At 52.2% G+C, this 10,738-nt stretch overlaps 1 protein-coding gene across 1 annotated transcript; it reads right to left on the bottom strand.

Moving 5' to 3' along the window:
* Positions 1-5,796: 5,796 nt before the first annotated feature.
* Positions 5,797-7,170, bottom strand: LOC103797502 (anther-specific proline-rich protein APG-like). Its single transcript, XM_009069720.1, has 5 exons — positions 7,155-7,170; positions 6,914-6,945; positions 6,509-6,672; positions 6,186-6,432; positions 5,797-5,931 (listed from the first exon to the last, which is right to left on the bottom strand). Exons 1-5 carry the CDS (start codon positions 7,168-7,170, stop codon positions 5,797-5,799), a joined length of 594 nt encoding a protein of 197 aa, XP_009067968.1.
* Between the last annotated feature and the right edge of the window lie 3,568 nt (positions 7,171-10,738).

A 10,738-nucleotide genomic window follows, 5' to 3' on the forward strand; every position in this document is an offset into this window, starting at 1 on the left:
GCCAGCACCACTGATCAGCCAGGGAAGGGAGGGTAATTGCATATGGAAGGGGAAGAGCACAATGCTTGTGAGCAAACCTCCCCCTCCAAACTGAGCCTGGAGTAGGGCTTTTTTTTATGTAATTAAAGTTTCAACAGGCCAGGCTCCTAAAAGGAGAAACCTCTGTGCAGGGTCTGATGCTGGGCGATGTGTCCAGCTCTTACAGGTTTCCTTAGGCAAGGTGCCCCTGGGGAAGTGCCACTCTGGAATGCACACCCCAGCACTGATGGAAATAGAGTCCTGCTGGGTGGCCTGTTAGGAGGTCTCCTTGGTGGTGGTGGTAGTGATGGTCTGCTTGGTAGTATTACTGGTAGTCTGGTGGGGAGTGGTGGCAGAGGGATGCTGCAGGGACTGACTGGTGGTCTCATCAGTGGAGGGAGTGATGCCGGTGGTGACTTGCTGGATGAGGGGGTGGTGAAGGTGCTTATGCTGAGGGGCCCAGAAACCCTCCTAGAGGCTGACCAGCAGCTGGTGGCAATGTCCCCAGTGATGCTATCCTTGTGGGAGTTGCTGGAGGAACACTGGGACAAGGATGTCTGCTCAGCCACAGTGATCTCCTCAGCATGGCAGGGATCCTTGGTGGCCTCAGTGGCCTTCTTGGCAGAGAAGAGTTCCTGGGCAGTGAAGGACTGCTGGCAGGTTGTGGCCTGCTCTGCATCCTTGGGGAAGGCAGTTTGCTCCGCACTGTCCAGGGGCTCACTGGGCAAGGACATCTCCATCCAGGCACTTTGCCAGGGAGCAACCTCAGTTCTGTTTTCGAGGTGCGATGGTGCTTCAATAGATGCTCAGATCTGTTTTGAAGCTGGTGCTTTGAGATAAACGAGATAAAGGCTGCCCGCCTGAATGTCCTGCAGGTTTGCATTGCAAAGAGCCTCCTGAGCTGCTCAGGGAAGGGCAGGGGAGGCAGCTCATAGAGGAGTTTGCCCGTAGAGGGTGCACGAGCCGCACGCTGGTCACTGCAGCCAAGCCAACGCTCCTGTCTGCAGCCTACCTGCTTAACTCTGCTGTGAAGCCCAGCAGAAGCAGAAGAAATAATAAGGCAAAAGAATCAAGCTTCTGCTAAAACTGGAAAATAACTAAAATAGGAAAATAACTGGGAAAACTTGATATCTTTTGCTATTTCTGGTCTAACCGGTGTCTGACTCGCCCACCTGCTGAGCATGGTTGTGTGTGAGTGGTGGAGCCAGGCTAGTGGTGCTGGGCTCAGAGCTGTCAGTGTCCCCCTCACTGTCCCTGCAGGCTGATGCTCCCCAGGGTGCCCCTGCAGCTCCTGCCTGGCATTAGCATCCACCTCAACCTCTACATCCAAGTGGCTCTCAATGGCAAGAGGTGGATCGGGCTGGTAGCAGTGCCAGCTGTGCCCTGGGACCAGGGGAAGCACTGCCCTGGGGGGTGTCTCTGGGGGGAACACTGCTCCTTTGCAAGCTGCTGCTCTGAAGATCACTCCCTTCCCCCTGCATAGCCTTCTGGGTTTGCTCAGCATCACAGCAAGGGTCAGGCTGACCATGGATGGCACAGGCTACCTCAAACTGGTGACAGAAATGCAATACACTCCTTGGTGGCATTAAGATCAGACTCGTGAGAGGGTGAGTGATGGAGGTCCTCCTCTGCCAGGATGACCCACCTTGCCATTGAGCTCTGCCAGCCCCAGCCCATGTCCTGAAAATGGCAAATGCATGAGGGCATTTCCCCACTGTGTGTCCCTGTCCTGCCACCCCTGCAGGTGACTCACCAGCTGTTGGTGGTGGTGGTCTCTGTGCACTCCTCGTGCAGCCACTGTGAATGGAGGTGATGTCCCAGAGGTCCTGGGGGATATTTCTGTCCCATGTGCCACATTCATTGGTCATTTTAATTGACATGGCACAGGGTCTTCCAAGATGTGAGCACGTAGTGTGTACATCATAGGAACCACTCAGGCTGAGGCTGTCTGCTCATTTAAGGAGACTATACACTAGTAGATAAAAGACAGCAATAAATTTCCCACTGGCTATTTTGGGATGCAAATTACACTTATCTCATGCAAAATCCAAGCAGAAACGATTCACTTTGCTGCTGCAATTGCCTTGCTCCGGGAGGTCTGTGCTCCATGCTATTCACAGGGAATTGTTTAACAAGACCCATTTACTTTGCAGCAGGTTGTTTTCATGGTGCTCCTTTATTTTTCCACAGCCTGCTCCCAGTTTTGGATAATTTATTGGCAAGTGTCCTGATCAGGCTTCTTCCTAATCTAGCATGTTTGAAAAAAACCACTATTCCAGGATGGAGTAATGAGTCTGAAAAGCTGCAGTGTAGCTCCCTATGGTATTGCCAGAGCCTGGAGTGGGAGCACAGGCACTGTCCCAGGGATGCTGTGTCCACCCATCCAGTGGCTTAGGATTAATGAGGGACACATTCCATGTCTCTGTCAGCTTGGGAGAAGCTGCTCACTGCTTCCAAACATCCAAGTGCTGGGAGTTCCTAATGATGCTCTGGACTGTGTTACAGGCTGATAGAAACATAGAATTTTAGGGGTTGGAAAGAACCTTACAGATCATCTAGTCCCATCCCCTCCTGCCATGGGCAAGGACACCTCCCACTAGACCAGGATGATCAAGACCTCATCCAACCTGGCTTTGAACACTGCCAGGGCTGGGGCAGCCACAGCCTGCCTGGGCAACCTGTGCCAGTGTCTCACCACCAATACCTCCTCCCTTGTGAAAGCCCCAGGGTCTCTCCAACCATCCTCCATGGGCTCCTAGCCCCACTCCCAACCTCACTTCTCCAGCAAAGGGCAAGGTGCCCTGGGCCAGACTCAGAGTTGTTGGAGTAACTGGCAGAGCTGCCATCCCATGTGTCACCCTCCCCAGTCTGCAGTGTGGACTGAGCAGGGGAGGTGGGATTTGCACCCAAGCTCAGCAGGGAATCACTGACTCCCTTTCTCTCCCCCCAGGACTGCTGCTCCTGGGTTTGCTGGGCAGCATGCATTACACCATGTCCAGCCTTCCGCTAGAAACTAGCCAGTTCTTCAAGGTGGACTTGAACCTGAGTCCTGCATCTTCTACTTCCATCTATGCACAGGGGTTGGGATATTTCCCTTGGGTTCAGAAAGGTCCCCTTGGACCACGTACCACCTGAGCAGGGGGCTCTGAGGTGGCTGTGGAAGCTGGCAGAGGTCCCAGCTCCATGCCCTGCTCTCACCACTGTCACGGGAGAGCGCAGCAGGATTCAGGTTTCATGAACTTCTGGAGAAGGAAGTGTCATGGGGCCTGACTTGGTGAGGCCATCCGTGCAGCCTTTTCACACCAAGGGAACATGAAGTTAACCGTAAAGGCAAATATTGCAAACATCTTGACTTGTGTCCCATGTCCCAGCCATGGCCGTGTGTGGGGCCACATGCCACGGGGCTGGATGGAGCCTGGCGCAGAGCATCCTCTGTGCTGCTGCCTGGCTGCACCCTCAGTGCTGGCACCACTGCCAGGACATGCCCAGGGGACAGGACGAGCCCTGGGAGTGGGGTGGCAGGGTGCCCAGAGAGCTGGTGGGTACCACACCCAGCGGGAGGTGAGGGATGAGCCACTGGGCTGGCTGGATGCTGCTGGCCATGGCCTGGAGCTGCTACGTGCAGTGTTCGGGGTCAGGCTGGCACAGGGGTCACACTTCACAGCCAGTGAAGAGGAACTGTCCTTGCTCCATCCTTCCCTGGCTTTCCTCATTCCTGCAGCTTGGGTGTATAAAAGCTGCTGCTGGCAGCCGTGACTGTGGGCAGCTCGGCCGCGACATCAAAGGGTCCAGGTAAGCGGCACTGAGAGACCGTGGCCACCATCAGCCGACCTACAGCACAGTGTAACTCAGCTTGGAAAGCAGGAATTTTAATGATGTTTTCCTTTGATTTCTGTAGCAGCATTTAATAATTTATGAAAATTAATTTTTAAAGCTAGCAGAGTTCTTGCTTGTTAAATTCCACATTTATTCCTGTTGTTGTTAAGTTTGTGATAATGACTAGGCTGGCAGAAAGGACTGGGAGTTTTTTCATGATCTTGGTGACCAGAATTCAGAACAATTTTCAGCTTTCCAGACCTCATCTCTGCTGGTGTAAAATAAGTGTTTATCTGCAAAGCCAGATGTGCCTTTTGCATGTGCGAGATGCTCAGCTCGCTGAAACGTGTGTGACCGAGGAGCAGCACCCTGATAGATACTGCTAATAACCACAGAGATAGCTGCCTGCTTGGTCACGTATTCTCTCTAAGAGCTCTCCTAAGAGCCCTGACATCCATTTTGGTGCCCTTTTGCAATGCTGTGCACGTCTTGCAGAGCCCCTCCAACAAATCCCACTGATTTTATTTGACACGATTTTCAATAGAGGCTGCTCGAGCCTCTCCTTCTCCCCTGTTCAATAATCATGGCTACAGGAGCTGTGCATCATTACGTGCTGATCAAAGGGAAAATGTAAAAGACAGTCGAGTGAATTAAAGTCTAATTTAATTGTGCCGAGAACTGTCATAGAGGGATTTTTTTTTAAAGTATCTGGAAGAGATAAAGAAGTTGTTGAGTCTGACCTAAATAATGTTATTTCTCAGTGCTGAACCTCTGTAATCTGTGCCCTGTATTTTGTTTTTCTCGGGAGGGATAAGCCAGGATGTCCATCCAGGATATGGGCTGTACAGCAGGTGCTCCTGGAGCCAGGACCTGTGGCAGTGCTGCAGTGGGGGCCACTTCTCATTTCTTTGCAAACACCTCTCTGTGCATAAACAAACACTCCATGGCCTGCACTGTCACCCCAAGAAACCCAGTTTGGGAACAGGAGGTCCTTGAAGGTGCATTCTTTTGGCTCAGGGCAGATCAAACACAGGGAAAATGGGATCTTTTCACAACCTGAGTGGAGCATGATGAGAAAAACAAACAATGTGCCCATGGGAAAGTGAGTCTGATTCTGGCTGTGCTTTGAGCTTTAATACCACAGGGTGCTCCTCACAGTGGGCAGAAGGACACGACTGTGACATTCGTCATTTTTTATCCAGCAGTGCCCCTGTGAGTGTTCCTCTTTCAAGGCCATTTCGGAGAAGTTGGAAGCCATCCATCTCCCTCAGTACAAGGTCCTCCTGCCTCATCTCCGTTCCTCTTCCTCCCTCAAAATGGCATTTTCACTTCCCTGTGGGATCAGGCATGCAGCTCTGCAGTGGTAGATCCCAGTCAGGCATGGAGACATCGATGGCTCTGGAGCTGCACAGCACTGGGCTTCAGCTGCTCCCTGATAACCAGAAGTGATTTGGCCTCTCTGGGTGGGAAAAGGATCTTGTAGGTCTGGGCTGATGCTTGGGGATGGTGTCTGGGGGCTGTAGGTCCAGGGGACACCTGCCCTACTGCCCTAGAGCAGTGCATGTGAAGGATGGAGAGGTTCAGTGTTCAGACTGCCAATATCCATGTGCTGGGACTGGTACTTGGGCTGATGTAGGTCTTTCCACAGGTACTGGGTCAGGACATGCCACATTTCTGGTGCCTCATCCTTCTTGGGGGCCTCCTGCCCCCCTCCCAGGGCCTTCTCAACACAACCCAGCAAAATCCAACGGTGGTGAGTTCAGAGGTTTTCTGTGTTTCTAGGGGAGGGTCGTTTTGGGGTCATGGCATGTCCCTCTGCTCATCAGGGAGCTGCCTTCTGACATGCTCATCTCCATAGGGAATTTTGCTCAGGGGTTCCTGTGAGACATCACCAGCAGAATAACCTAAAATGGCCAATCAACCTTTCTTGCCAATGAAATCTTCCCGACAGTGAAAGTCTGATTAGTAACTGAGGACTCCCTTGGTGCAGGTCTGCTTGGTACTGGTCTTCTCAGCAGTGAAGGTCTCATTAGTGAGAAAGGTGGATTGCTTGGCACAGGTGTTCTTGGTGAAGGTGGACTGCTTGGCACTGGTCTCCTGGGCAAAGGAAGTCCAAGTGGAGCAGAAAGTGGAGGTCCCCTTAATGCAAGAAATGAACCCAGCAAATCTGGGGTCCTTGGCACAGGCCTCCTAGGTGAGGAAGGTCTGCTTGGTGTGGGTATGCTTGGGAGAGAAGGGCTTCTGGGCAGTGAAGGCCAGAACAGTAACTCAGGTCTGACTGTTGCAGGAGGACAACCTGGAAGCAATGGTCTGCTTGGCACAGGCATCCTTGGTGGAGAAGGACTTGGAACAGGCGTTGTTGGTGGAGAAGGAATTGGCACAGGGGTCCTTGGTGGGAAAGGCCTTGGCAATGGTCTCCTTGGTGGGGAAGGACTTGGCAATGGTCTTCTTAGTGGGAAAGGACTTGGCAATGGTCTCCTTGGTGGGGAAGGACTTGGCAATGGTCTTCTTAGTGGGAAAGGACTTGGCAATGGTCTCCTTGGTGGGGAAGGACTTGGCAATGGTCTTCTTAGTGGGAAAGGACTTGGCAATGGTCTCCTTGGTGGGGAAGGACTTGGCAATGGTCTTCTTAGTGGGAAAGGACTTGGCAATGGTCTCCTTGGTGGGGAAGGACTTGGCAATGGTCTTCTTAGTGGGAAAGGACTTGGCAATGGTCTCCTTGGTGGGGAAGGACTTGGCACAGGGGTCCTTGGTGGGAAAGGCCTTGGCAATGGTCTCCTTGGTGGGGAAGGACTTGGCAAAGGTCTCCTCGGCAATGGCCTGCTCAGCAATAACAGCCTTCTTGGAGAGAAAGGTCTCCTTGGCACAGGGTTGCTTGGAAAAGGAGGTCTCCTAGGTGATGGAAGTCTACTTGGTCTCAATGGTCTTCTGGCTGAAGCAGAAGGACTTCTGGGTGAAGCAGGAGGTCTGCTGGGTGGTAGAACCCCTCAGAAGATACCACGCTTTGCCTGGTGAGTCTAAAGTCCTGTGGTGGGGCTCACTGCTGGGTGACCAGGGGATTAGGCCCTCCCTGTCTTACAAACCACCAGTCCTCGCAGCTCACGTAAGGATCTGCAACAGGGAAAATTCCAACCAGAAATGGGAAAAGTCTTCCACATAGGAGTGGTGTGACACTGCAATAGGCAGACCAGGAGGTGGGGGAATCTCCACCCTTGGAGGTGGCTGAGACTCAGACAGATACAGCCCTGAGAAACCTGACTGTGCTTTGAGGTTGGCTCTTCTTGGAGCAGGTGTTGGTCCTTCCCCACCTTCACTTTTACCTGGGAATATCCTCATGGGTAACAGGTCAAATGAGGAGCAGGAAGAGATAGGACTGCAGGGGCTGCTCCTGATGATCCTGCCATCTCAAGGTGGGTTTCTTTGGTGTTGATCCCCAGGTTGAAGGTGCTGAACCTCGAGAATGCCCGAGTGTCATGGAAGGTCCTTCACGGGACTGAGCTTGTGCTGAACCTGTATTCAAAGCTGGTGCTCCAATTGCCAGGGTGAGCAGGACTGGTGAGAGAGGTCTCTGGAGCCTGAGAGTGCTAGGGAGGATGTGACACTCCTGGGTGCTGGAAAAGCATCCCCAAACACTGAGCAAGGGGCTGGTGAGGAAAGCTCTGGGTTGTGCTGCTGCATGTGGATATGGCATTTGAGGACATGGTTCAGTGACGAACATGGTGGTGGTGTTGGGTTGATGGTTGGACTTTTTGATCTTAGAGGCCTTTTCCAACCTTAACAATTCCGTGATTCTATGATCTGCTACAGGACCAGGTGCCTGACAGAAGTCCTGAGACTAAAGAACTGTCCCAGCTGAGCCTGTGCTTGTAGCTCCACCACAGGCACCACTCTCATGTGCTGCTTTGGTTTCCTCCATAAACCCCCATGCCACTTCCTTTTTTTCAGGATTTTTCCCTTTCTGAGTGGATCCTCAGTAGAAACAAATATCACGTCACACATTGCCCTGACCCAGGACACCCCTGGTGACCTCAAGTTGGTGATTAAGGATTGCAACAATCTCCTTGGTGGCTTCAGCGTCAACCTACAGAAGGGGTGAGTATCTGGGTCAGCTCCTGCAAGTTTGCAGTGGGGCAAAACTTCTATCTCAAGCCTGGGCATGGATTGACACCAGGAAGGCCAGATTTTGGGAATCAAATAACAAGGTCCTGAGCATCTGTAATTCCTGCTAAAGCCTGGGGGAGCTGTGGGCTTACAGCATCTTTTAACATCTGAGGACAGAAGATGAGGGGAGCTCCTCGTCTGGACTCACAGCTGCACAGAGGAGCTCAGATTTGTCTTAATGTCAAGCCCTGGGTTTTGACAACTTCCCTGGTAATTTTAGCCTGTCTTTTTCCTCCCCAGCCTCCTCACCAACCTGGTGAGCAAGTTGCTGAACTCTTCTCTTCAGTCCCTCGTCCCTGCACTGGTGAGTGTCTGAATGTTCTTTGCTGTGAAGCTGCATTTCAGCTGCAATCAGTGCTCCTGCCAGAACTGTCTGGCAGATTTACACACACACACAGAATCACAGAATGGTTTGGGTTGGAAAGGACCTCTAGAGATCAGTTAGTTCCAACCCCCCTGCCATGGGCGAGGACAATATATATACACAATATATATGCAATCTGTATTTGTGCATGCACAGGCACATGCCCACAGCCTATAAGTGAATTCCACAACGTTCCTTGATCTTCCTTACAGTCAGAATTTATTTGTTAGGAGTAATTCCAATTCCATCATGCAATGTTACAAGGTAATTTGTACTCAGCTGCTCCCTGGGGTGGTAAGCAGAAGCAACAGCCCTGCTCAGAGCAAAGGGGCCTGTTAGAGAATCGTTTATCCGATCCAGTAGAACCTGTGCTGTTTTGACAAAGGGGCTGAACAACTTATATGACTCTTTTTCCATGGAGGAACTATGCTCCAGAAGCTGATTGTTCCATCCAGATTTAAATCTGTGAAACTCAGGGGTACTGGGGAATGTGCTGCTGCACCATGATGTTCTCACCAAGGTTGTGCCACCTGTTGCCATTGCAGCTCTGCCCATTAGTGAACATCTGGGTCAGAATCATCAACATTAAGCTACAATTCCTCAACCGTAAGTCATTACATTTTCTTTTCTATATTAAGTTTTAGAGTGACACTCAGGATTTCTGTGTTTGGCCATGTCCACAAGCAGCAGGTGTCCTCAGGAGAGCCAGAGTCATGGGAGCAGGAGTCTCTCTGCATGGAGCAGGAGTAGCTCTGCTCTGTCAGCAAAGCCACTGTGGGTGGCACAGTCCTGGTTCACTGTTGCTGCCTGACACCACAGTCCTGCTCTTCTCACAAGTGCTTTTCTAACCATGGCCAGACCCAAGCTGCTGCCAAGAGTTCTGCTCACCCCCTACAGGCACAGCCCTGCAGAGCTGGGGGGGGGTTCCCTCCCCAGCTCTGTTCACATCAAACCTTGCACAGACACAATTTCTGCTCTGCTGCAAGCAGAGCTGTCCTCATTTACCCCCAGCATTTCCCTTGTGATGGGACCTGCACCAGGGAGGTGCAGGGCAGCAGCTTTCATGGGAACCTTTGAACCCCAGAAGGTGTGACATCCATGGGAAGGATGAGGGGTTTTTCCTCCTCACCAGTCAGGTTGATGCTCTCTCAGACTCTGCCAGACACTCCAGGCAGACAGAAAGCTCTGGCAGGTTCCAGGACCCACAGCCAGCTCTGCACAGCCCTGATGGCTTCTTCTTCTCCCCAGGCATCCTCTCTTTTGGGCTGCTGGGGAAAATCCACTCTGCCCTCTCCAAGTTGCCATTGACATCTGAGCAGTTTGTGGAGTTGGATCTGCGGGTATGGCTGTGCCCCATCCCATGTCCCCACACTGCTGCCCTCCATTCACACACACTAACATCTCCTTGTTCTTTGCAGAATTCCCCATTCCCAAGCGCCTTCATCGACTGGCTCCTTCAGAGTGAGTCTGGCCCCAGTGCCACCACAGGGATCCCCACTGGTGTCTGGGAGACAGAATGGGCAGCTGGATGGGGGGACACAGTCCTGGGCAGTGGCCAAGAGTGGGGAGGGTTCCTCCTGGCTCTGGGGTGCAGCCAGAGCTGCTGGGTGATGGTACATCCCCCAGCTCAAGTGAGCAGCTTAGCCCCTGTGCAGCAGCAGCTCTCGCATAAGGTATTGAGAGAAAGTCTGTGCGCTCCTACTTATGCCCTGCACAGCCCTGGAAAAGTCACTTCACCTCTTATAAGAGGATTTAATAATATTTGCTTAATAGGAGTGAATAATGGTCCTCAGGATGCAGTGAGGATTAATTAATATTTGCAGAGGTGATTGGAAGAGCTCTCAGCTTCATATGCATGGAAAGTTAATATATAGGGGAGGGAAGGAAGAGTTGGAAACTTTCCCAGCTTCCCCAGAGCCATATTCCTCAGGGCACTAAATCATCTCTGCCCATAAAGAGACACTGGGCACTGCTGAGTCCAGCTCCGTGGTGGGGGCTGCAGGGGGACTGTTGGGCTCAGGGAGCCTAGGGAGGGAGTGTACTGACCTGGTGTTTCTCCCCCAGCCACAGGAGTCAATCCCGAGGGTAATCTGTAGCTACGGGGCTGGCAGCACCATGAGGTAAGGAGGATTTGCTAGCTGGGGACCTGAGTCAGAGCTCTGCTGCCAATTGTGCTGGTGCCTGAGCTGGGTGAGATGAGTCCTGACCATGCTGTCTGGTAGTGGGAGGTGATGGGAGGGGAGCACAGGGCCACCCAAAACCTCAGCTCTGGCATTTCTCCAGGTGCTCCCGCGGGTGATTCCCAAGGAGGAGGAAAGGGAAGATGACGACTCAATGCATGGAGAACAGACATGAAAATGGAGAAACCAAATCAAGAGA

This window comes from Acanthisitta chloris, unplaced genomic scaffold (genome assembly GCF_000695815.1).
Source record: "Acanthisitta chloris isolate BGI_N310 unplaced genomic scaffold, ASM69581v1 scaffold20682, whole genome shotgun sequence".
Lineage (NCBI taxonomy): Eukaryota > Metazoa > Chordata > Aves > Passeriformes > Acanthisittidae > Acanthisitta > Acanthisitta chloris.